Source organism: Podarcis melisellensis (assembly GCF_964234715.1).
Source record: "Podarcis melisellensis genome assembly, chromosome: 6".
In the NCBI taxonomy this organism is placed as follows: domain Eukaryota; kingdom Metazoa; phylum Chordata; class Lepidosauria; order Squamata; family Lacertidae; genus Podarcis; species Podarcis melisellensis.
The window spans coordinates 30,669,807-30,696,374 of NC_138538.1; the positions used below are offsets into that span (position 1 = coordinate 30,669,807).

The following is a 26,568-nucleotide window of genomic DNA, read 5'->3' on the forward strand; positions in this document are numbered from 1 at the left end:
GAAAGCATTTTTAAACTAAACAACATTTTTAAACTAAAAGTTTTGTTAATTTGGTTATATCTTGAGAAGGCTATACTCAGACAAATTTGAAACTAAATGAGAAACTGTAAAAATGAATTATTTTATAAGTGACACCATTCAGTTGGGTGGCACCCTATATAACTAACTATGCCTATTAAGTGAAAATAGTTAATCTGGTGAATGTGCCAAATCAATTCACAACATACCCAAACAAGTTCTCATTTTCTTGTGTTATTTAATTATCCCCTTCTCTCGAAGGCAGAAGAGGGCCTGAGCTCCCCTTCTATAATAGTAGTGATCCAATCCTACAGTAGGAAGTTCTTGTTATCACCAAGTGGAAAGCTATGGACTTCTTTAAACATGTAATGAAAATTACTTTTACTCTCCCAGAATAAGTGCAACTTAAACATGAAACTGTTATTAGGCTTACACTGCAAACACTTGGTACCAACTTCTTTTGATTATCCATGCAATGATTCAAATTAATCCTGTCACATACACGCTTTCGTCCAATTTTATTCCACCTCCATAAACTTGGGATTTTTGCAAGAATTCAAGCCTCCCTGGTTTGGCTTACAAAATCGCGGACAGAAGATTCCTTTGATAAACAATGGCTGATCTTGTAATAAACTAATCATACCCATGCAGGAAACACTTGATACCAATTAAAAAGCATCTTCTAATGGGTATGATTCCTATAATTGATCATTTATTTGAGGTCACATCCATAGAGATTCACTGTATACAGAGATTCCATTACTTCTAAATCTCCACTGCCTTTGCCACTTTTGTTACGGAGAAAAAGATTTACAAACTCTTGCCAAAGCAATAAAGGCCGAAACTTATTTTGATGGATTATTCAATCCTGGTGCAGAGATTTTTATTCTACTACATAGCAGAACTTCCAGCTTGCAGGGGCATTGGTCTTCGTGATAGAAAAGTAACATTAACAGCGGATTCCCATGCCAATTGCCATAAATGTCCCAAAAGTTCCACCACTCTGCATCATGGTTTTGCCAACACCACCCATCAGTTCTCGCCCTCTCATGCCAAACCTAAAAGAAGAAACAATGACAGAGGTGGTTACTTCCCACAATAATCACGGGAAAATAATTTTGTATCTGATTACTGGGAAATGCAATCAATGTAAAAAAACTTCACTAATTTTGAGTGGGTACTTTGGAGTGACCTATACAACAAATTAGCTCATAGTAAGCACTGGGTGGTCTGCCAGCCAGTGCATCTTAACAAACAGAAGCACTTCCCATAAACTAAACTCTAATTCAAAGAGAAAAGGTTAATGATAGGTCATTTGAAAACACACATCTTTTAAGATTTAGTATTAATCCCAAACCCCATCCTTTACTTTGCTAGTACATATACACCAACACAGTTTAAGAGTACAAAGTTTTAGTACTAATTATTCTCCAGCTGAAGTAATTTCTACTATAGATTTTATCTAAAGCTTTATACTCATGAATGTGTCTTGCTCTCAGAAATGTACAGGATTGCAGTCATGGTCTGTTATCTGGCAACAATCCGCAGAATAGATGGGGAAGTAAGCATAAAAGATTGTTAAGTACAGGTGGTGGCCATTTGGGGCACGTCCAATTAACATGCAATTGCTGACACATGGGTCCTTATGGACTTGGAAGAGTGCAGACCATGGCCGTAATGAGGGCGGGACACACTTATATCTGCATTGCTGACTCATGCTAGGCTGGAAACTGAATCCCTGCTCAAAATGGTTACCCTTGTGATATGATCATATTGCATTATTTTGCTCTGTTCCTAAGCCAGGAAAGGTAACGAAGAAGATTCTTCTTAGGATTTATGTTGCATTCAACTACATTCCAACATACCTGAGACAAGAAAATGTGCCGAACAGTGCACCTGCTGCCATACCAACAGCAAAGCCCATCATGAAGCCCATTTTCACTCTGTCAAAGCAACTGGGTTGGGATTGGCCATATGGCCCCACTGTCACAGGCATCTAAAAATATAAAAAAATACTTAAAGAATATCTATCGCTTCCACGCAGAAGATAATCCACAGCACCAGTGTGGATGGACCACTCCAAATATGAAAGTGTGATCAATGTACATGACTGTTATGAATAACAAAGGTGAAAAAGAAGTCCCTACACCAAGAAATTTTCAACAGTAGCACCATAAGAATTCATAATTTGATTTGCTTCATCCAAAATAAAACTTGCTACAAATGTGTCTTTTTATGGAAGCTGAAGTTAGGGGGATATATGGTTCTATTTAGACCACAAAGATTTTCTCAAAATGCCCCAGGTAGGCAAATGAGTTAAACATGCAGTAATCACTACCTGTGTGAAGATACGGTAATTAGTTTCCTGCACTAAACCTAGTACTGTATTATTCTGTCACATTTTCTTTGGGATTGCCAATCAACTGTGTGATAGAAATGTACAAATGATAAATGCGAGTCAGTTAAGGACTAGGCTGAAAAGCACTTTGAACTCAACATTATTATTTTTTTAAAAAAAGTTTTAATTTCATTTTGCAAAATTTAACTGTTACAAATCAACTTCATTGAATGAACAGCAACTTAGAAATGAACTATAAACTTTGAGATTTTAAGCTATTTCCATTTACTACCCTGTCTGGTCTCTTAAGACAAAGTTCTTAGACAAAGTTCTACTTTGCAACTGTTTAAATTATTTTAAGCTATTTCCATTTACTACCCTGTCTGGTCTCTTAAGACAAAGTTCTTAGACCAAGTTCTACTTTGCAACTGTTTAAATTATTAAATGTTTAAATTAAGGAGCAATACTTTCCCCTATGTAACACTTGTAGTAGTTTAGCAAGCAGAAGTTCAAACACACAAGTTGCCAAACAATCCCAAACCAAAAGGGCCTGACAACAGGGCAAATATATTGTTAACCTTAGCTTGAAGGATCTATATCCCCACTGAATCTTCCAGGGAGTTCTGCTGCCTTAGCCATTATTTGTAATGTGGTGCAATCTAGACCTTGAACTCGCAGACGCTTACGTAATGCTTTTTATATTTAAAAAACAACACACCAAAAAGCCAGCAGCATAGCCATTGTAATTTAAAGATTAAAATCCCTATATTCTTGCTTATCTCTTGTGCGAGTATCAGCAATTTCCTCCAATATGGAGAAACGGACCAGTTTCTGGAAACACTGCCGCTTTTAAAGGGATACAGAGACGAAAAGAGGAATAATTCACAAAAGACTGACAGATCTTTGTTGGGGATGTGCGGGGGAGGGGGCGCAATAAGATGGGCTCCAGAATAACACCCGCGACTTTATAATTTTTAGGTTACGTGACAACGAACACCGAGGTCTTTAAATATCGTAAATATTGAGTTTCTCAGTTTCGCTGAAACCACGAAGGCCAACGACGCGGGAGACGAGAACGACGCAAACGGCGGCATCGCTATGGCAACCGAAAGAGACCCACCCCACCCCCACCCGGATACCCAACGTCAGAAAGCCCCCCCTGGACCACCTCGCTCTCTGGGCCCGCCTGCAAACAGCCTTTTCCCTGCTTCTTCCCTCGTCCCCCCTCACCTCGACCACTCCGCGCTTCGTTCCACCCGAGTTTCCCTCAGCGCGGCCTGCGCTTCCGTCGCACTCCGATGACGTCGCAGGAAACGGCTCTCCCGGGGGGAGGCGAAGAGGCGAGCGTCGTTGTTGTGGGTGCCTGTCGGCTGGGCGAAGGACGGGAGGCGGAGGGACGATGATGGCGGTGCGGCCGGCGACATGGCGGGCTCTGAGAGGACTGCTAGCCGGCCAAAGGAGGCGGCTTTCAGGGGCTCCGCAGCAGCAAGGTAACGGCGCTCTGTCCTTTGCAATCCCGCCAGAAGGGCGAGCGAGCCTGGCGGGACGCCCCGCGGATCGCGAGTTTCAGCAGAAGCAGCTGGTAGGCGGCTCCCTTCCGCGGCTGCCCTGGCATCTGCCTCCTGGGCAATGTTATGTTTTCCGCTGCTGCGGGCTTGGGAAGCTCGCGCAGGGGGGGGAAAACCAAACACGAGTGAGAGTCGCCTGGTCCTTTCTTCCCTAAGGCAGCTTGCTCAGTATTTCATTTTTTTCCTGTTGAGGGCTTACTCTCTGAAGTGGGTTTGCTGTCATCTGGAAACAACCTTGGCTGAATGTGAAAGTAGTAGAGGATCGGGGCCGTAGAGCCGCAAGATCCGACGGGGTAGAGCCGCCGCAGCGACGCTACTACTAGCCCCATGGCACGATGCGAAGAGCTCAAACGCAGAAAGAGAACGTGTAAATAAATAGCTACGCCTCCCGGTGTTGTGGTGGTCCGTCCAACTTTCTCTCCCGTCAGCTGCAGCAAACGGCATTGCGATTGAGTCCTACTGTCGCAGCCCAAGGGATCGTTGAGATGACGCGGGTGGGATTACAGCCCTTTGAAAGTTACAGGCCCAACCTTGGGTTTGCAAAAGTGGCGTAGTTAGTAATGTTGGAAGGGCAGGAACTCATCGCGACAGCTCACATGGTTACATTCCTAAGAACAGTTAAAGGGTGGGGAGTAGGCTTCTTTGTTGATCAGCAATACATTGCATAATGCCCATTTTTAGAATGGGAGGGACTTGGGTTCACATCTTCAATCAGCCATAAAGTTCACTGGGTGACCTTGGGCCAGTTAAAGTCTGAGCCTAGCCTACCTAATAAAAGTATTATGTGCCAGACCAGATCCAACTTCCAAGCTTGCAGTGCTGGCAAATACTGCCCAATCAGATGCCATTGCTCCAGGTATGAATAACTACTGAAGCTCCCATGTTCCTGCTCCGCTGCATCACTGGTTGGAAACCTTTTCTCAGCAATCCTAAGAGGAACCAAACATTCTGAATCTGAAAATGTTTTATATGTTACATATAGCTAAGCTATGGAGATAATCTTGCTCTTTGAACACTTCACTATTGTGTGAGCTCAGTTCAATGGATTTCTGCTGGTGGTTCAGTTTCAAACTTTTAAAATGCCAGTTTCTGGTTGAAATGCTTTGTTATAGCTGCCTGAACAATATAGTCCTGTGTATCAGCTTCTGAAGCTGAACTTAAAGTGGAAGTATTTTTGAAAAATATGTTTTAACCACCTGTCTGAATTGCTTGTGCATTAATTAATCTTCATATTATACTACATACTGGAATAAGTCCTCCACCCCATAGTAGAAATGATATCTTCTGCAAATTTGCATTTGTCACTCATATAGTTGTCTTTCCCTAGGCATAAGCAGTGCTGATGAAACTTCGCTTCGACCATTGTACATGGATGTCCAAGCAACAACTCCTCTGGTTTGTGAACTAAGTACTGTACTCTTTTGAGGAGCATTTGTTTAAACAAACACATTGTTTACAGAGTAGTCCTGCACTATTTACCCAGAGGTAAATCCTACTATGTTCAGTGGGGGCTTACTGCTAGGTAAGTGCCCAAGTTTCCTGTCTACCCTGAGATGTTTGATAGGTGAGAGAATAATACAATGTGATATCTGACTAAGATGTACTCAGGCTAGAACTGTAGAAATGATAATTCCTAGAGTCTGACTGAGTCAGATACTTCTCATTGGATCTAGTAGTAAGAGAACATGGCTGAACATTTACAGCCTGTTCTTAATCACATTTTAATCCTATTTACTCTGAAATAAAGACTGCTGCCATACTGGCCGTACTGTCTTGTGTACACAAACAGAAAGAAGTCTGTAGCCTTAATAACAGGTGTGTTCCAAGCATTTGGGTGTGTAGGGGAAAACTCTTCGATACAGATTTTTTTTTTAATGATGAAATGAAATAGAATAACTATTAATATTTTGTTCTAGGACCCTAGGGTTTTGGATACCATGCTTCCCTATCTTGTGCATTTTTATGGTAACCCACACTCAAGAACTCATGCTTATGGTTGGGAGAGTGAATCTGCTATGGAAAAAGCTAGACAGGTGAGATTTCTGCATTTTTCTTATAATTTGTTTATGAACTGCTTATCAGTCAAATCTCATGGCAGTGTATGTATGGGAATTTCATCCAGAAGACAAATTGTATCAAGGAGTTAGTGATCTTACATGGTTACCCTTCCTGCCTCTGTTCCTTCCCCCTCCCTCGCTGTTGTTAATTTTTTTGCTGGTGTGAGAACAGTCTTTAATGTCCTGAGAACGAGAAGGTGATCCCCCCCCCACCACAGCTGCCTTAATCAGTTGTGGAGGATAATGCTGGGTACCTTCTTTGCTATTGGACATTGTTTTGAGAAAGTGAGACATTGGGAGGGAGGGAAGGGGCAGCTTATGGATTATCTGCAGGTAGCCAGTCTAGGAAGGCACAAGGCTATCTATAAAATCAGGTGGTTTGGGCAGAGTTTCTCTGAAGCTCATGCACGGACTGATTGGCTGCAGGGCCGTGCAAACTGAGGCTACCTGGGGGAGTCACTTTGCCACTTCTTGTGGGCTTCCAAGTAGCAGATTGAAGTGCTTGCTTTGTATACATTGCTTGCTGTTTTAGAATAAAATCTTTAATCTTCTCACTCACCTGTGTATTTTGTATTGCTTCTGAATTTTATTTTAAAAGAATCACCTTGCCTTTGGCAAGACAGTATACAAAATAAAGAAAAGCAAGATACAAACATAAAACAGTTAAGAGTACATTAAACCCAATGTAAAACCAACATGAACAATAGCAGTGCTATCCTGAAAAAGCCTGGCATTCAGTGCCAGTTGCAGCTTCCAGACAAACCTCAAGGGCAGCTTCACGTAGAGCACATTCTAGTAATTCAACCTTGAGGGGATAAATATATGGACCACTGTGGCCAAGCTATCCTTGTGCAGCCAAAACTGATAGAAAGCTGAAAGAAGGTGCTCTGAGCCCAAGACTACTTGGGCCTATAGTGACAAAGTTGGAGTCAGCAGTACACCTAAGCTACATACCTGATTGTTCAGGAAGAATGCAGTCCAACCCAGAATAGGCAACTGAGCTGCCTTCTGGACTTGGGTCCCAGTTACCCACAGAGCTTCCATCTTGCCAGGATTCATTTTCAGTTTATTGGCTATCATCCATCCCACAACTTCATCCACGCATGTTTAATATTTGCATAGCCTCATCTGATTTAGATTTCAGAGAGAAATAGATAGAGCAGGGTGTCATCAGCATACTGGTAACACCTTACTCCAAATCTCCTAACAACGACACCTAACAGCTTCATACAGATGTTAAACAGCCCTGGGATCAGGACGGTTTCCTGTTGCACCCCATAGCACACTTTGCGGGGGGACGACAAAACTCCCATGCGGTGCTCTTTGAAATCAGCCCTGGAGATAGGAGCCCTGGAGATAGGAGCAAAACCACTGCAACACAGTGCCTCCAACACTCATCCCAGGAGGTTACTATTGTTAATGGCATCAAAAGCCTCTGAGAGATCAAGTAATAGCAACAGGGTCACACTCCCCTGTCCCTTTTTTGATAAAGACAACCCATCAGCAACCAAGGCAATTCAGCCATGAAATCAGACCTGAATCAAGATTGCAGTGGGTTAGTGGGTTAAGGTAATCTGTCCTCCAAGAATGCCTGTATATGTGCTGCTGCTACCTTCCCTCTAAAAGAGGGTACTAGTGACCAGGCAGTAGGTGGCAAATGCTACTGGACCAAGTTTTTTTTGTTTTTAATATAAAGAAGTGGCTGCACTTCCTGTGGGCATAAAAATGCAGTTTAATTCTAAATCTGCCTTTGCTGACTTACGAAGCAGTTGGGTTTTGAAAGATGCTACAAAAATTGTCTGGTGAATGTGGTTTTCTGCCTCAAAGTAGTAACATTATATTATTGTGTTCTGTCTTTTTTTAAACAGCAAGTTGCATCGTTAATAGGAGCAGATCCTAGAGAAATTATTTTTACCAGTGGGGCAACAGAATCAAACAACATAGCAATTAAGGTAAATGAGTATATTGTAATGCCAAGTGATGGTGATGTAAAAACAATTCACAGTAGTCTGGATGTTCAAATATTACTGTCCTGTCTTGTGTTATAATTAAGGCAGAAGCTTAATACAATTGCAGCAACTATCAGTGCAATCCTGTGTATATTTTTTGGCTTTACCTGAGAATAAATAAAAGTATAGGCAAGTCTTAAAAAGTGCTAAACCTATTACCTTGTGTGCAGTTTTTTTTAAAGTCGGTGGAAGTCACAATTCTCTACATAAAGTTATTTGGATAATGTTATTGTTTTTGCATTTGCAGGATGAGCATACTGCGTCATGTTAAATATCTACTTTGTTGTTTCTGATATAAATGTATTGTAATTGTAACTTGGTTGAGATCGTATAGCAATATACTGTAAGTTCCTAAAACAACTTGGTGTAAACTTAACCAGGTTCACAGCACACTCCTATGCACGTCTACTCAAAGGTAAGCCCTATTGAACACAGTGGGACTTCCTTCTGTGCAGACATGCATGTAAGATTGTACTGGTAGTTGAATTAAACTTCTGCCTTCCTTAAAGTAGATTGCACTAATGTTTCTTGATGTTAAGAGGCCTATTGTATAACCAAACCTAATTCTGCCTGCTTTGTACTTAAAACAGTTATGCAAAGAGAGAGTTGCATTATCAAAACTAACCGACAGGTCTCTTTTCAAGATTCTTCTCTGCACTGCAGTTTGTAAGGTTTCTGTGGCTACAGTTTTGCTTTGTAGCTATTTCCCATAATTGCACTGAGGAAAAATGTTGTAAAAATATGTAAAAAATGAAAATATGTAAAAATGAAACCATGACACTTACTTAAAAAAACTGAGCTAAAGTTGAAAATTGCCAAGATTACTTGAATAGTTTTTCATATGCAATCCTTTGCATATTTACTCACAAGTAAATCTCATTGTGCTCAGTGGGGCTTACTCCCATGTAAGTGTGTACCATTTGGGGCTGCAATCCTATGTACACTTATGGGAGTAAACCCCCCTGCACTTGGTGGGACCTAGTTCTGAGTAAATGTGCCTAGGATTTGTTGTCTATTGCCTGAAGCTTCAAGGTAACTGGGCATTTTACATTTTTTTACTTGATACTTATAGAAACTACGGATTTCCAGCAGTTTTGATCTAATTTTCCCCCCCGTTTTATCTGTGTAAAGGGTGTTGGAAGATTCTATAAATCCAGAAAGAAACATATAATTACAACACAAACAGAACACAAGTGTGTGCTGGATTCATGCCGTGCACTAGAAGCTGAGGGATTTCAAGTCACATACTTGCCTGTACAGAAAAATGGGATTATAGATTTAAAGGTAAATCACTTGTTTCCAAATTTGTATTCATGTGATTGCAGCTTCTCCCTTTTTCAGTCCTTTGCAATGGAATGTTAACAAAAATGCAGTCTTCCACTTAGAATATGGATGCTACAGAGAGCTGTCTAAGTAAAAACTGGTGAAATGTTTGTTGGGTTGCAGTGACAAAAGGGTGAGGTTTACTGCTTACCTAGTATATTGTACAAAATTGGATCAGTTTAGCAGCTGCATTCAAAGAAAGGACACTTTATGTACTAGTAGAATAAATTGATTTATATCTCTAACCATTTAGAGTGCACATCTTAGCACAGGGAGTATGCCCTATTGAATATAATGGTGCTTATATGTTAAAAGTGCAGTGTAATTGTAAAATAAGTTTCATTTGCAGTGCTAATGCAGTTTGAATTAATTCTCTTCTATGATTTCCACCAGGATCTAAAAAATGCAATACAACCAGACACAGGATTGGTTTCAGTAATGACGGTGAATAATGAAATAGGAGTGGTACAGCCAGTTAAGGACATTGGTAAGTTGACAGTTTGGGTGGAATTGATTTTATGAAAGATTGTAAGATGCTTTATGGAAGAAGTTCCTCAAAAAACTGGTTATGAAATTTGAAATAAATACTAAATCAAACAAATAAACAAACGTCATATCTTGAGCTAAATTGCCAAATACTTATAAAGCTCGACAATGAAGCACACACTGTTGAAGCATAGAATAGCTACATAATTGTGGTGACTTAGAAACAAATCACTGGCTCACAATCAATAGCTGACAGCTTTTCTATGTCTGTCAATAATTTGTGAAGGTCAAAATAGATGTTACATGTGAGATCTGTGACCAGATTTCCAAACCTTTTAAAAAAAGAATTTCAAGGTTGTTGTTTATGTGCCTACTCTTGGAGCAGGACTGTGGAGGATTCCCCCCCCCTTTTTTTATTTTGAGCCATTTCACTCCCATCTAAATGCCCACCTCCCAGCAGTTGAAAGCTAACAGTACAGTGAAACACAGACATCATTTGTATTATATCTGTTCCCAGATTTATTTTGTGATGACCTCTCGGTTTTAGCATTACATTTGAATTGATTGATAAAATCAGTATGTTTAAAATCTTTCAACATTTTCATAAAATATAAATAATATTTCATTCTGAACCATGTTGTTTTTGCATTGTAGGTCAGATCTGCAGTTCCCATAAAATTTTCTTTCATACAGATGCTGCACAGGCAGTTGGGAAAATTCCTCTAAATGTCAATGATATGAAAATTGATTTAATGAGCATCAGTGGCCATAAAATCTATGGTCCCAAAGGTATTGATATTTCTTATATCAGATACTACTTCATTTTTACTAATAAAGGTGGCCAGGTTTATTTGATTTGGTAGTCAAATAAACATTTGGAGAAATCGCTAACCCTTGTCAACGCACCATGAAAAACAGAGACCTTAGTACAGGGCTGGAGAACCTGTGGCCTTCCAGATGTTGCTGGCCTACAGCTCTAATCAGCCCTAGCAATTATAGCCAATGATCAAGGATGATGTAGTCCAGAAATATATGGAGGGCCACAGGCTCCCTATCCCTGCAATAGTATTTAAGGAGGAAACAAGAATAGCAGAGGAAAGCCTGCAACAGTCTTGCAGGGATGGGCGCTTCATTCAAAATAGCTTTCTTCTAAATAAGTACTTCCAGTGTGGTGTAGTGGTTAAGAGCGGTAGACTTGTAATCTGGTGAACCGGGTTCACTTCCCTGCTCCTCCACATGCAGCTGCTGGGTGACCTTGGGCTAGTCACACTTCTTTCAAGTCTCTCAGCCCCACTCACCTCACAGAGTGTTTGTTGTGGGGGAGGAAGGGAAAGGAGAATGTTAGCCACTTTGAGACTCCTTCGGGTAGTGATAAAGCGGGATATCAAATCCAAACTGCTCCTCTTCTTCCATTTGAGCACTTTGAACACAACTTGGTTCCTAAACACTAGTCTGCTATCCAAGATGTGGAGACAGCTATATGTGGAACAAGCTACATCTACAAATGGATTAAGCTATGCCTAACCACATACCTTACACTATACAGATCTATATGCAGCAGCCTCCATGCAAACTACTGCACAGGACACTAAGGACACAGTCTATAATAGACTGTGTGTATGGATGTGGCAGTATGCATGACTTTCTGCCAGAATATTAGATTAGGATGCCAGACAGTTATTTTTCATTTTCTGGAGTTAAATAATGACAAAGGAAGATCCTGTTGAAGAACACCTCAAGGATTTTGATAAATTTTAGGAGAAGATACTTATTTTATAGAAATTAGCAAACGAGGATTCTTCCAATTAGAAATGTAAATTGAATATCTGAAGATGAGATCCAACAAAATGTGAATGGTTCTGTTCATGTAACAGGGCTTCTTCTTCCTCTCTTCCCCCCACTGCAGGTCCCTACAGTGATCCCCAAAAAATCTTCTCCAGAGGGTTGGATACCCTCTGGAGTAGATTTTTGGGGGTGCATAGGGGGCTGCAAGCTCAAATGAGAAACTGGAAGTTCTGTTGTGCAACCAGATTCCTATTGCACAAGTGGCGGAACATCACTGGATGTTGCCCTGAATGTTTAAAATGCATCTCTTGTGACGAAGAATCTTGATTAAAAGTTCCTGAAGGATTTTTTCTAAATGTTTCTAAATATGCTAGGAGACATACAGTATGGAAAGTCTACCTGTGTACTGAACAGAAGTAACTTCTTGTTTCTAAGGGGTTGGTGCAATTTATGTTCGGCGGCGACCAAGAGTAAGACTGGAACCTATACAAAGTGGGGGAGGCCAGGAGCGAGGATTACGTTCTGGGACTGTGCCAACTCCTTTAGCAGTTGGTCTTGGAGCAGCTTGCGAATTGGCACAACAAGAGATGGAGGTATAAAGAGCAGTTCTAGTTGTGTAACTTTTCTTGATCCATTTATTTTACCATGTTCTTTGAAGCCTTGTTGATGGTTGAAAGTCTGCAACACATTCCTTTAACAATAATGATTAGGGTTTAATATGATGCCCTTCTCTATACTGTAGAGAACTAATCGTGCTCCATAATTCAGCCTTTATTTTCCTATAATATGTAAAAGCAGTTATATAAGCAAAGCAAACTTGGCCTTCTTGGCAGAACAATTTTCTGAGATGGTTTTGAGTATTTCTGAGATATTTTAGTAGTGCTATGTTCATTCATTAAGTAGTTCTCTGTGCCATATTTCTTACAAACTCTAACGTTACAGTTAGAACCTTTCTGGTCTCTGTCTTGCTGTTGGTAAGAGAAGGCAAGCAGTTTCTAGAACAACTAGTGTTTATTGATTATAATAATTGTACAGAGATGTGCCTCTATTTCAAGGGCATCTCTCTTTCTTCTCGAGCATAGAATTTTAAAACAATTATGGAGGCAATTTCTTATAGAATTTTCCTGCTACATATTTCTGAATTTTACAGCAGCAATTGTGGGATAGTAGAGCAAACTCAGGGGGTGGAATCCAATGTTGTGCAAGCAGACTTCTGTTCACATAATGAATCTATCCTTTCTTTCTTTCCTCCATCCCCCATGTACCCTGAAAATGTGGGGCATATTTGGGGGTATTAGAGCATGGAAGGGAGAGGAGAGGTAGGTCCCATTGTGCAGATGGAAGTCTATTCCACTTGCACATAGCCAGCATCAGCTTGATAACCGTAACTCTCATATTTAACTTGGGGCTGAATTTTGCTATGGTTATTATTTGTGTGAGAAATTGCTCTGGCAAATATTGTGTTATTTTGCCTTGTCTTTTTGGTTAACAGGCCAGATTTGACTGATAGAACATTTTTAGTACATCAATCAAGGCTCATCTGCATGTTTGTAGAATAGCTAATAAGTTCTCTTGTTTCTTTTTCAGTATGACCATAAGCGAATTAGTTTATTAGCTGGCAGATTAGTTACAAACATAATGTCTGAAATTCCTGATGTAGTAATGAACGGCGATCCAGTTCATCGTTATCCAGGTATTATTAGCAGAATGTTGAGTTCCTCTTTACTTCAGAAATTGCCTTTGGCCATTTAGGGTTTCTTTTTAAAATGAATATAGCATTGGAAATTTTAAAACAGATTTAAGTGTTAATCTGGTACAGCAGTATTGTTTTAGAATTGAAAGCAATCTTGTGCTCATCGGGTACTAGCCCAGAAACTCAACCAATAGCTTGAATATTGCAAAATTCTCATCCTCTGTTATACAATGTTCTATATATTCATGACTAGATGAAAACTGAGATAATATTATAACAGCATCAGTGCTAAAGCTTTGGTTGACTCTAAATAGTTTCACTGTTGCTCTGTTAAGCATATGAAGTCAACATGAAATTAAGTAGAGATTGTAGTCACTGAAACACGATGTTTAAACTAATTCACATGTCTTCTGCTTCTGTACTGACCTTAAATCACTGCATAAATCAATCCCAGTGAATAGCAGATTATGCACAAGCTTTTTTTATTGTTTTACATCTTAGTTCTGACTTGTATGTTTTAGGCAGAGCACTAGGATAAATCACTGTTTTAAAGACTGAGTGAAGAATTCTGTAATGGTCCAAAGAGCTGCTCAATATTTTCTTCCACTTCATTGTCTTCTGCACAGTTAGCCAGTTTTAGGTTGTTTAGAAATAAAAATTATGGGTGTGCTGGTGAGACAGTTGTTCTGCATGCATTTCTGGAATTAGCATTTAGCTCTCTGGTGATCAGAGCTGTGGTGACATTCACATTCGAAGGAAATGAAAAAGAAACATTCCATAAAGGGAAAATAGACTCAGATTATTTAAGAGCAGGGTCTTGAGTTCAACCCCCATGTTGGGCTAAACATTCCTGCATTGCAGGGGGTTGGACTAGATGACCCTTGTAGTCCCTTCGTATACTATCATTCTATGATTCTGCAAAAACCCTGTTGTCTAAAGTGCAATCTTAAAAGAAGCTGACACTGCTTTGTTAACTTTGCAGGCTGCATTAACTTATCCTTTGCATATGTGGAAGGAGAAAGCCTGCTGATGGCACTTAAAGATGTGGCTCTGTCTTCTGGAAGGTAATATTGTTGGTGTAAATTGGAAAGAATGGGTGAAATTGCACTAAGCACTTGGACCGTGTCTTGAGCCAACATGGTGTAGTAGTTAAGAGCAGTGGACTCGTAATCTGGTGAACCGGGTTTGATTCCCCGCTCCTCCACATGCAGTTGCTGGATGACCTTGGGCTAGTCACACTTCTCTGAAGTCTCTCAGCCTCACTCACCTCATAGAGTGTTTGTTGTGAGGGAGGAAGGGAAAGGCGATTGTTAGCCACTTTGAGACTCCTTAAAGGGAGTGAAAGGCAGGATATCAAGTCCAAACACCACCACTTCTTCTTCTTCTTCTTCTTCTTCTTCTTCTTCTTCTTCTTCTTCTTCTTCTTCTTCTTCTTCAGCAGTCCATCCCTCATTTCTGGATTCTGTTTAGAGAAAGACTCAGCTACACGGGGTGGTTAGAAACAGTTGAAGGCTAAATACTTAAAACATGACTCATGCATCCTCCCCTTTTCTAAGGAATGTGTGTACATGCAGAGGCAGGTATAATGCCAAGGTTGAATTCAGCAACATTGGCATCAATGTGAGGTATTTGCCAAGTGTGAGGTTTTATCATCTTGGTGAATGTTTCATGCTATATGTTTCGGTTCCGTATAGTATGGTGAGCTAGCATGGTAAGGGCAAGTGATCACTACAAGGTTTGTTTCTGGGACTAGAGAACTCTATTATACTAGATTAGTTCATGATGTACCAGCATCTCTTAAAGTTAATGTAGCTAGTGTATTTATGCTTGTCTTGTGCCATGAGACAACAGACACTACATACTTTCAACTGAACTGAAATGGATAGGGGAACTGTGAAAAAGACTGACTATTAAAAAGCAGGAAAACTCTGATGTTGTGCTAGAAGACTCTGCTGGAGCTGTGCATACTCTGCTGATGACACTGGTCAAAGTGTGTTGTAGTATTAACAACAGGTGGTGGACCCAGGTATAACAGGTTATGGCCCAACTGACTTCTATAAGTCTTACATATGTGAGAGAGAAGAGAGAGCCTGGAATATGGTCTAAGGACACATTATGCGGTCTATTGTTAAAGCTATGCAAGTCTTAGTCTGGTCAGTGTGCAGATGAGAGATTGCCTGGAACTCCCATGCCAGATATTTAAAGGAGTGCAGAATAAAAGTGGCCTTTTCCACTTCAAGTTACTAGAATTGATGATCTAGAACAAATCTATGAGCCATCTAATCCAGAATCTTTCTTTATTCTGACCAGGGCTGATTTACTTCCATTTATAAGGAGTGTCCTATTAGCATTGCTGACTCCTTTCAAATATTTCTGATTCCTTTTAAAATTCAATTGGCAAATGTCAAATTACATAATTTAACCAAGCTTTTTTAGTTATAACTGGATCTACTAGATGGTTAATTCCTGCTGCTAATATCTTTTTGCCCTTTCCTTCCAGTATTTTAGTCCCCCTAAGTTATAAGAAGAACTTGGTCATTCTTATTTTCCTGATCACATAACACACTTTTTAATATATTACCCACCCTGTCTGATCTTTCCCCCTACCTCACACTTCTTTTTCTAACATCAATCTGTTGCTGTACTCTGCCTTATTTTTTGCTTCTGCAGTTGAAATGCCTTACCTTCTATTAATTATGCAATTACACACCCTTCTCTTGCATAATTAGTCTTCTTGGTTTGTTTCTGTAGTTAGTAAATCTTTAGGGGGCAGCGATAGAGTTATAATAAGAGCATATTACTCTAGAGCTGTCTGCTATTTTGATTTCTATACCAGTTCTGTGTAAGGACAAAATGCCAACATATTGTTTTTTCTCATTAGTGCTTGCACATCTGCGTCTCTGGAACCATCATATGTGTTGCGTGCAATTGGAACTGATGAAGACTTGGCTCACTCATCCATAAGGCAAGGCTTATAGTTCTAAATTAAGCATAGGCAAACTCGTCCTCCAGATGTTTTGGGACTACAACTCCCATCATCACTGACCACTGGCCCTGTTAGTTAGGGATGATGGGAGTTGTAGTCCCAAAACATCTGGAGGGCCAACTTTGCCTATGCCGGTTCTAGACAGTCACATTCAATTATATTACACCCATCAAGCGAAGAATCCCTTTTTATCTTTTTATGTGTGCTATGTTGCATCTGATAAGCTCTTTGCTTTAATTGCAGGTTTGGCATTGGCCGGTTCACAACTGAAGAGGAGGTAGATTATACCGTAAAAAAATGCATACAGCATGTGAAGAGATTAAGGGAGATGAGGTAAAAAAATATAAATCTGAATATTAGACATTAACCATCACAGGATTTCTTTAAAAGTCTGTCTGTGGAAAGGAAATACTGCCAGAAGTCACGGAATCTCAGTGGTTAGAGCAGATCAAGATAGGGGAAGGAATATACTATTTGTTATCTCTGTAGCTGTGGTCCAGCCAGATATTTACAGCAAACTGGCACAATCCTTATAAAGCCCAAATATGCATGCAGTCCCATTATTTAAGTCACAGAATCAGGTGGGTCCTAATATAAATATTTCTCAGGTGTCAAAGGCCAGGGTAAATACACGTTTAGAAGGGTGGAAATTCATATATAAATCTCTTTATTTCCATTGCTAGTGTCTCAATATACTGTAATACCCATCGTGGGTTCAGGCATTCAACCTTGGTGAAATTTTGCCATAACAAAACATCTTAATTGGGTATTTTGGAAGATAGGAGGCATTCTTAGACATAATTACTTTATGTAGTTAGAAAGTGTTCTTTGTGGAACTTCGATTAAAATAATATTTTGTTCTTATTAATTATTTCCTGAAAGTTCTATTGATGTCAAATTATTTGTATTTCTGACTGTCATTGAATTTTCCTTCTCATTTCACAGCCCACTGTGGGAAATGGTACAGGATGGAGTTGATTTGAAGAGCATTAAATGGACACAACATTAAGCAAGGAAATCACTTGTTATCTTGGACTGCTTGGATATAGATTAAAGTAATATTTTCTCTACATTCCTGAGTAAAACCATGTTGTGCTTGTTTTAAAAATACAAAATCTTTGGGTAATCAGTTACGCTTTCTAAATCTAGAGCCTGAAAACTAAATCTAAGGCAATGTTTGTTCAGGTAAATAACTGTGCTTACAAATCATCAAATACGAATGGACATTAGTTTCCTGGAACCAAAGAAGTTGCAGTACTTTTATTTTGGAGGTGACATTGGTGCAGCTTGATATGCCAAATCTTCTACTGTCTTATTGTAAAGATAATAAAAAAGTAGTTTGTTTCTACTGTAGGTTTTCCCTAGAATAATTTGCATCTGTTTCAGCAACATCTGTCTTATTGCAAAACTTGTGTTCAAACAGACAGTATGGTCAGAAGTAATCCTCTTACAGAAGGCAGTCTTCCATCTAAAAAGTCCATGTTTTATATTTGAGCAGTGGCATTTGCTACATAGCAATGAATTCAACTGTGCCTAAGGTTTACTAGCTCCCAAATGCAGATCACATTCACTTTTTCACAAATTCACCTTTTCCTTACCTTTACCCTTGATTTGGTTTCACAATTTTTTTCTCCTGCTTTCCAGAATAATTTTTTCTGAGCTATTTATTGATTTATTTTTGAGTGACAATGGAAGATTTCAATGTAATGTTTTTCCTGTAGAGCAACATATTTTGGTTTTTGCTGATAAGAAGCTATGGTCTTGAGAATGAGATTGTGTCTGTCTAGAAATATCCCAGGTTGATAATCACTTAAAAAAATAAATCAATGTCATTGCCTTTCACTTCAGGGTGCCTGACAGTGCTAGATTAAGTTAAACTGGTGAGGCTAGTATTTTTGGTACTCAGAAATGTGTGCCCTCATTTGTATCAGATTTTTTTTTTACTGGTATTACTTTTTCTAGTAGTAGAAAGAAAACACCTATTTAAGGGAAGTTTTTAGTTTTTTTTTTACTGCTTTCTGAAATAAAAGCAGGAAGGAAATTTAACTGTCTATAATAAATGAACACTTGTCTTATGCAGCTTTGTGTGCACACCATTTTGAAGGAAATGGCTGCTGACCCTAGGGAATGGACTGTTAGCACTCAATCAATTAAGTATCACTTGCCTTAACTACGAGTACTATACACACAACGCATATACTCCCATTGAAATTGTATCAGCTTCCTTGAGATAATGTTTATTGCAAACCTGTTCTGGCAAAACTGCTTCATGTAGGAGAGTTCTTTATTTGCAAAATCGTTACAGAAGTTTTCAAAAGCATGGTTTAAAACGGAAGAAGCATTGATACTACAATGATGACAGTTTTATTACCATATCACAAAATTAAATTAAATTTTGTGGGCAAGCCATTAAATCCCCGCCCCCCCCCAGGTAATTAAAAATAAAACAGCTTTGGAACAGCTTTACACTGTACACTATTTCTTACACTGTACACATAGACTTTTTCAGACATTTATTTTTGTTGTTTTAGAGGAATTCTGTGCAATATAAGTACAATGAAAGAGAAAGGACATATTACAGACAGACAGATAAAAGATAATGTGTTAAAAACAAAATACTGAGTTAAAATTGGCACAAAAATGCTTTTCTATGTTTAACTTAGTAATGTGGCACTCATCTATTAATAAAGAGATAAAAGCAGCTTTTACTTTTTTGAGTTGTGAATTCTTGTTCATTGGGATGGAAAATATATACACTGATTTACTGAGCAAGTAGTTCTCATAAGCATATATGAGATGGTAGGAATTTTTGTCTGAATGTGCATCACTTTGCACTTGCGTATATTGCAATATATTTGCTATTGTGCAGAGTTTGGAGATCCTTTTTGAAGATCCTCTCAATTTGTTCTTGCCACTTTGAATAATGTGGTAATGTATTATCAGCAATCATGGCCTCCTCACTGCTCACCCCTAATTCCAGGACATTCATGAACAGGCATCTATCTAGTTCCATGATTTCAGAAATTAGCCATCAATAAATAAAAATATTGCTGACTTTGAGACTTGAGGGTGCTCTTCAACAGTTTTAGATAATTGGACAGAAGAGAAAGGTGGACCATTGAGGTCCAAGATACTTACAACATAATATATACAATGCACTCGTATACTGTAGCCTGGAAGTTGTAAAAATATGAACGAAATCTAGCAGATCTGCATTTTTTAAAAAAGTTGTGTAGTCCTATTAAGATTGCCGGAAGAAATATTGACAACCTCAGATATGCAGATGACACAACTTTGATGGCAGAAAGTGAGGAGGAATTAAAGAACCTTGTAATGAGGATGAAAGAGGAGAGGGGAAAATATGGTCTGAAGCTCAACATCAGGCCATTGGTCCCATCACCTCCTGGCAAACAGAAGGGGAAGAAATGGAAGCAGTGACGGATTTTACCTTCTTGGGCTCCATGATCAAGGCAGATGGTGACAGCAGCCACGAAATTAAAAGACCCCTGCTTCTTGGGAGGGTGAAAGAGGAGAGGGGAAAATATGGTCTGAAGCTCAACATCATGGCCATTGGTCCCATCACCTCCTGGCAAACAGAAGGGGAAGAAATGGAAGCAGTGACAGATTTTACCTTCTTGGGCTCCATGATCAAGGCAGATGGTGACAGCAGCCACGAAATTAAAAGACCCTTGCTTCTTGGGAGAAAAGCAATGAGAAACCTAGACAGCATCTTAAAAAGCAGAGGCATTACCTTGCCGACAAAGATCTATATAGTGAAAGCTATGGTTTTCCCAGTAGTGATGTATGGAAGTGAGAGCTGGACCACAAAGGCTGATCGCCGGAGAATTGATGCTTTTGAATTGTGCTGGAGGAGAGTCTTGAGAGTCCCATGGACTGCAAAAAGATCAAACCTATCCATTCTGAAGCAAATCAGCCCTGAGTGCTCACTGGAAGGACAGATTATGAAGCTGAGGCTCCAATACTCTGGCCACCTCATGAGAAGAGAAGACTCTCTGGAAAAAACTCTGATGTTGGGTAAGATGGAGGGCACAAGGAGAAGGGGACGACAGAGGACAAGATGGTTGGACAGTGTTATAGAAGCTAGAAACATGAATTTGACGAAACTCCGGGAGGCAGTGGAAGACAGGAGTGCCTGGCGTGCTCTGGTCCATGGGGTCATGAAGAGTTGGACACGACTAATCAACTAAACAACAACAGTCCTATCAAGAGGTACCTAGTGGAAAACACTGCTTCCCATTGCTACTACTAATATGAACTTTGAACAAAGGTACATTGAAAAACAGCAAGCGACCCACCCAGGCAACCTGGAAATGTTGCACTCATCAGTTAAATATAGTTTATAACTATATTTTAGTTAAACATGCATAGAAAAGAATTGTTCCATAATCCACCACCGTTCTTCTTAGGAAAAGAAAAGGCAACTCAACTCTCCCCTTATGGCAACACAGATACAGTGATTTACAGGCGATAACACGGGGGAAAGGACTATCTTGGTAAACAGAAATGTCGGGCTAGCAGAAACGTATGACCCAGCTGCTCTTGCGAGGCTAACTTCTACCATGAGCAGAAGAAGATAAACAGAAGCAGGAAGAGAAATGACTGACATTAGCACCCTCCTTGCAGCTATAAGTGAATGGGGCTGCGATTCTGAACACCATTGTGAGTAACCCCTGTGAAGCTCAGCGGAACTTACTGCCGGGTAAGCATGCACGGAACTGCTTTTTCTCTCTTTTTATGTTGAATATATTTGGGTTTGATCACATGGAAATGTGACAGAAGTATTGGCACCTATTGTATTTCATGGCAGGTTGGTCCTAATGTTTACAAAACTTTCCCCACCCCACCCCCTTTCGGCTACTGCTGACTACGTTTCTGTTGTCTTTGGCGGAGTGGCTTTGACCACCTGAAAGCTTTCGCCACACCAAACGTGCGAAGCCTGCGAAGGTGCCACAGGAGGCCACCTCGAAGATGCGCCCGCGCTTTTCCCTCACCAGGGAAGACCCCCCTCGCTCGCTCCGCTTGCCTTCGCCACACACGCTCTCGCGGCGCCGCCTACCGCAGGCCACACCCTCCTCTCCTCGCCGCAGACGGCCCGGAGGCTGTGCAGGCGGGCGGCCATTTTGTGGCGCTGCTCGGTCGCTGGCGCTGGGGCTCAGCGCGGGGAGCGGGGCCTGAGTGGCGAGTTAGTTTCCTTTCTAACCCACTTTTTTCCCGTACAGGCCCCTCGGTAAGAACTTAGCACTTCCCTGGCGGCGCCTCCGGCTCGCCGGGGAATCATAATAGGTGGGGAAAGCCGGGCTTGTCCGGCTCGGCTGCGAGGGGGAGCGTGTTCCCCTCCCACCTCAGCTTGCACAAAGGGCGGGAGGGCGGGAACGAGGCCTGAAGGGAGCGGGGGGGGGGTGAGGGCCGCGCTCCGGAGCCTCGTTGGCTCCTCAAGGCCTTGGCCTGTAACTCTCGCGTGGGGTCTGTAGGTTGGACAGGCATTTAGCCTCGCTAAGGCATTTTGGGCCTGGTGCGCAGGGTTGCTTGGCTGCGCCTGAGCGACGGTGCTGGTTCGGGGTAGTGGAAGAGCCGCCTATGCGCCCCGTGGGTTTGTGACCCCCGTTTCTTTTGGGGGTAGGTGAGTATCGGCGGCTCCCTTCATAAGTGGCCGGGCTTCCCTGGGAGCATCCCCGGGACCGGGTCTTAGGGCGGTGCAGGCGCTCCCATTGTAGGGGATGACGGGGGCGAATGGAAGCGAACTCGGTAGTGTAAAACAAAATGGCCTGAGCTGCGGGGATTTTTTTCCCCTTATTTTTTTTTTTGCATCGACCAAAAGCTGTCGCAGTACGCCCGATTCTCTGGCGTCCAAGTCAAATAAAGACTCGTCCTTGTGCAGATTCGAAGTGGTACTGGACTCAGTGTGAACAACGCCGTGATGAATTTTCGAAAGCTTTCGATTGAGATCTAGCGTCCTGTTTTCACGGTTTTGTTTTGGTGGGGTGGTCTCCAGGTACACACACCACTGGTTGTTATTTTGGTTAACTGCGCTCTGTGAAATTTCTGGGCCCTTCGTGGTTAACAAAAATTTAAATTCGCGGCATGAAATGATACCTTACATGTGAAACCCGGTGTCGCTGTTTTAAGTTGGCTAAAAAGGTTTTAAGAAACATTTGGTTCTGGAGGATGACTTCAGAGTTTATGGTTGTTCTTTAGGACTCCTGGGGTGGATCTGTTTCATATCTTCACTGACATGGGCGTGCTCATCAGGTTATATAACAAATTCATTCGTTATAGAGCGATAAGGACATCATTTGTATACAAAATTAATTTATCATTCCGAAATTTGACTTCATGAAAGAGAGCTTCATTGTTTGCTGTATTTTCCTAGTTTCTTTATTTCCTCTGAGGGACATAAATGGAAGGATATTTGCTTTTTAAACAATAGGGCTGCTGTAAGTAGGTAAAGTAATTGATGATTATTAGCCAAAGATAAAGGAAGGTGATAGGAACTTACATATAGGTACAAACTGTTAAGATGCTATAAAAAGGCTTTTCATTTTTAAAAAAGTATTTGTTCTTATGTATTTTGATTATTAGGAAATACTGGCTTTAGTTTTGTGTTGACTTTGAGTCTTCAGTTGTGAATCCCTTTATTCCAGCACACTTTCCCTTCCCCAGCTACTGATAAGCATAGTAATCATACATTTTTAATACTGTTTGTTTGAAACAAAGCTCCAAGAAAATGCTTGGTGTGGGAAAGTTACTTTGTACTTAGGAATGTTCTGCTTACCTCATGAGTAAAAAAGAAGCTTATCATAGGTTCTATAGGATTTTGGTGTATATTTCGGGACTCAAGGGCAACGTACAAAGAGTATTCATTGGGCACGAAGGAGTCATTAAGACCAGGGATAAATTAATATGACAGAATATCTCAGCATATCTGGTAGTATGCTTTTTTTGAAAAGGTTTTTGATTTCTGAACATTCTTGCTTGGAATTATGCATGCGGCATAAACCACAGAAAATAGTTATTGGAAAAACTGAGCATGACGGCAGACCCTTTTGTTGAATAGAAATGTGCACTGGGAACTGGTTGGAGAAAAATATCTGTTAGCATTTATATTTTGCAGTGAAATGACCATGTGGAACATTATTAAGCTATTTAGAAATGAAAAAAGGCGATCTCTCGAATTGTACAAAAAATTGTCACCAGGATAATTGAAAGATTTCAGATGCTGAAGTTTGGCTTGTGCTGAATAATTCTCACATGAATTAACATATGTCCTAATCCGGAATTGTAAATAGTTTATAAGGTCAGGTAGTGAATGAGTTCTTGGGTTTTGCTGTTCAGACAGGTGTTTTACTTCAGATTTTATGCGGGAATTCACACTGTTTAAGTTTTGTGGTGCTGATGTTGATTTGTTCCTTGAAAGTCTTTGTTTCGATTAATTGTTATTTCCTGTGGTCAGCAAATATACGGTTTTCTTTAAATAAGGCATAATTACAGATATCACCTGTTCATAGAACTGCCTGTCAAGCCATTCATGAGATGTGTGGAATTCAGTATTCGTTTTTGTTTCTTTTCTTTCAATGGAAAGTATTTTCAGGATCTGCAGATCAGGATTTCCAGATTACATTAGGGTTGTGTGTGTTTAAGTACTAGTGTATATAAATTTGCTGAATGTTGGACACAATGATTGTGAAATACTGTTTGGTCCTGTGCTTTGAGAAGAAGATTGTCCTGTTTGCAATTTATGTTGGATTGTATTTTGATTCTGCAGCTCTAAAATAAGCAAAGCAAAGTTAAAGAAATAGGAGGAAGTGTATTGTAAGGTATTTGCAGTCTGATTTGGCTTCAGCAAATGTGAAATGACTTTGAAAGGATGTTGTGTTTTGGTTTATTTAAAGTACTTCTTAATTGGGTGAGAAGTTGTAGCATTAGAAAGCTATTCTAGTTTTCTTGATCAGGAAAAATAAACTAGCCCTCTTTATGAAATGAGACAAATCAGCTATCTGAAGAGAGAATGCAAAGTTAATTTCTGTAATGAATGTGTTCTGGCTTTTTGTTTGTATTCGTTCTCATGTTGAATATTTTTTGTTTTAAAATAAAAGTAATTGTTGCTATCAAAATGTGTGAAGCTGTGGAAAAGACCAAGGAATGTATATTTCATGCACTCTCAAACTTGTGGTTCCCATGTATTGGAGTGCCTTATGATGGACATTGTCCCAGACTGTCATAATACACAGCACATTGTGGACTGCTAACTTTTAGTTATGTGTTGCTTACATTGATTTTTGCCTCCATTTATTCTTTATTTCAGTCTAAAAGTTGGTTTTAATTGGTTGCCCACAGGATTGCCTTGGCTTCTACTACTTGTTAAGGAAAAAAAACACACCTCTCTTGGCAGGTAAGATACAGAAGATGTATTTATACTTACTGAACACGCTTGGATAATTCAAAGTACTCAGGAAGATAGAGCCAGTACATGAGTTACTTTAAAAAGTTTAAATCACCAAAAATATATGGAGGTTTCTCCCCCCCCCTTTGTTGGCCTCAAGTTGTGATTTTTTTGTTAAAACTTTCTGTGGGTAGAATTCTTTAAGATTGAGGTCTTTTTAGGGTTATGTGGTTTTTAAAACACCATTAACTCTTCTGTATAGCAAGTTTTGTGTAGTTACCCAAATTGTCTAGTCATGTAGGTTTAAAAACAAACAAAACCCAGGTGAGTTCTACTCTCCTAGCTGAAGCTTGGCAGCTAAGTCTTTAATTTGCATTTGGTGTTTGAATACATTTTTAATATAATTGTAGCTCTTTGGTGTTTAGTCTGAAAAAATTAATACATTTTGTGATGCATATCAGTGTTAGCTATATATTTGCAAAATCAGATTTTTATATATCCGTGCCCCCCAAAATACATTCTTTACATATACCATGATGGTTATATCTACAGCCTGTTGTTTTCTGGAGAACTGTACTATTTTGCTGCTCAGTCTTCTATGTAACATTTATGAACTGTTGTTAAATGGCTGTGCATACATTTGTGTCTTGTATTTCTTAATAAGTATCTCCAGATGAATGAATTATTTAAAATGGAAGGCCATGTTAGGAGCTTTATGACATTATGAAAGAAATGCATTCTTTGAGATAGTGGCCCAAAGATTAATAATTTAGTTTCAAATATTTTTATCCTTCTCTCTATCTGAAATATAATCAAAGCAGCTATTAAATCTAAAACATCAGTAACTACAGTTTGGTATAAAATAAACAGCACAGCATAGCTTTTTGGTAAGTATAAAAGACAAAAGCTTTGTGAACTACCCACATGCAAACAAATAAAGATGGAGCCAAGTAGACATCTCTCAAAATGACGTTCCAAAATAGTTGCACATTGTCAGAAAAGGCCCTGTTCCTATGGTCTACCAGTGACATTTCTGGTGATGAAGTATGGAACAAGACTTTGGTGTCTCAATATTTCAGCAGGTTCCTAAGACAGACTTAATAGTTTTGATTAATAGAATGTATATATCTGGACTGGTTTATCTCAAAACTCCTTAAGGTTGCAGAGAAAGATTTGGCTGTAAACAATACTATTGCTTACTTGTGCTGATTGAAAGCATGTCCCTGTTTTTGTGTAAGATCAGAATTTTGGTGCACATAGTGCAAGTGAAATACATATGTAGGTCAGATTAGGAGGCTTCTACTTTTTTCAGACCAAGGACCAGTCTAAAGTGCAGACATGTGTTTGAGCATTTATACTTAATTTTCATCATACAGGCTTTGTCCTATTTGTGCAGGGTTGCATTCCTGGTGCCTGCACACATCGGAGCATACATAAGCCTACTCTTTTACGCCCCCAACTTGTGTTCAGACCACTTCCACAGACCACATTTGTTTGGCAGTAGTTCTGCTGTTGCAGTCTGCTTTAGATCCTGGAGCACCAGTTGAATAACTGTGGTAATAAGGTATGCAACAAGGTATCTTCAGACAATACACCTTGATTTATGGACTTAATCCGGAAGTCCGTTCTTAAACCAAAGCGTTCTTAAACCAAGGCGTGCTTTCCCATAGCAGCAGGGGCCTCAATTTACAAATGCAACACTCTCAACAGGAAGCAGAACATGTTCTGCTTCCAAGGCAAAGTTCACAAACCAAAACACCTACTTCTGGGTATGCAGCATTCTTAATCCAAGTTGTTCATAAACTAAGCTGTTCTTAAACCAAGGTACCACTGTATATTTGTGGTGGGTCTTGAACATGCAAAATTGAATGTTCTTCAAAAACCAGTTGACGATAATAGAACTT

The 26,568-nt window shown here is 39.9% G+C and overlaps 3 protein-coding genes across 10 annotated transcripts in view; 2 read left to right on the forward strand and 1 right to left on the reverse strand.

Moving 5' to 3' along the window:
• Positions 1-519: 519 nt before the first annotated feature.
• On the reverse strand, positions 520-3,714 carry ROMO1 (reactive oxygen species modulator 1). 3 transcript variants are annotated; one of them, XM_081917418.1, is made up of 3 exons: positions 3,587-3,714; positions 1,884-2,014; positions 520-1,076 (listed from the first exon to the last, which is right to left on the reverse strand). In XM_081917418.1, the coding sequence occupies exons 2-3, from the start codon at positions 2,012-2,014 to the stop codon at positions 968-970; spliced, it is 240 nt and encodes a 79-aa protein (XP_081773544.1). In that variant the 5' UTR covers positions 3,587-3,714; the 3' UTR covers positions 520-967. The 3 variants fall into 3 exon arrangements, with proteins under 3 accessions (XP_081773544.1, XP_081773545.1, XP_081773546.1); XM_081917419.1 differs by having other exon boundaries at positions 3,525-3,599; XM_081917420.1 differs by lacking the exon at positions 3,587-3,714 and adding an exon at positions 3,352-3,366.
• An 8-nt stretch (positions 3,715-3,722) lies between these two features.
• On the forward strand, positions 3,723-18,971 carry NFS1 (NFS1 cysteine desulfurase). Its single transcript, XM_081917081.1, has 13 exons — positions 3,723-3,846; positions 5,252-5,319; positions 5,841-5,957; positions 7,850-7,933; positions 9,122-9,274; positions 9,707-9,800; positions 10,454-10,588; positions 12,020-12,177; positions 13,172-13,277; positions 14,260-14,341; positions 16,159-16,242; positions 16,507-16,596; positions 17,209-18,971. The coding sequence occupies exons 1-13, from the start codon at positions 3,756-3,758 to the stop codon at positions 17,270-17,272; spliced, it is 1,326 nt and encodes a 441-aa protein (XP_081773207.1). The 5' UTR covers positions 3,723-3,755; the 3' UTR covers positions 17,273-18,971.
• A 2,412-nt stretch (positions 18,972-21,383) lies between these two features.
• The window catches only part of CPNE1 (copine 1), a 49,852-nt gene continuing 44,667 nt past the window's right edge, over positions 21,384-26,568 (forward strand). For 2 of the 6 annotated variants that reach the window (XM_081916985.1, XM_081916979.1), the window contains exon 1: positions 21,384-21,511. The gene's annotated coding sequence lies outside the window, so the exon portion shown is untranslated. Of the gene's footprint in view, positions 21,512-21,775; positions 21,905-24,586; positions 24,674-26,568 lie in introns of those variants that run through there. The other 4 variants (XM_081916981.1, XM_081916980.1, XM_081916983.1 and 1 more) reach the window with 4 other exon arrangements.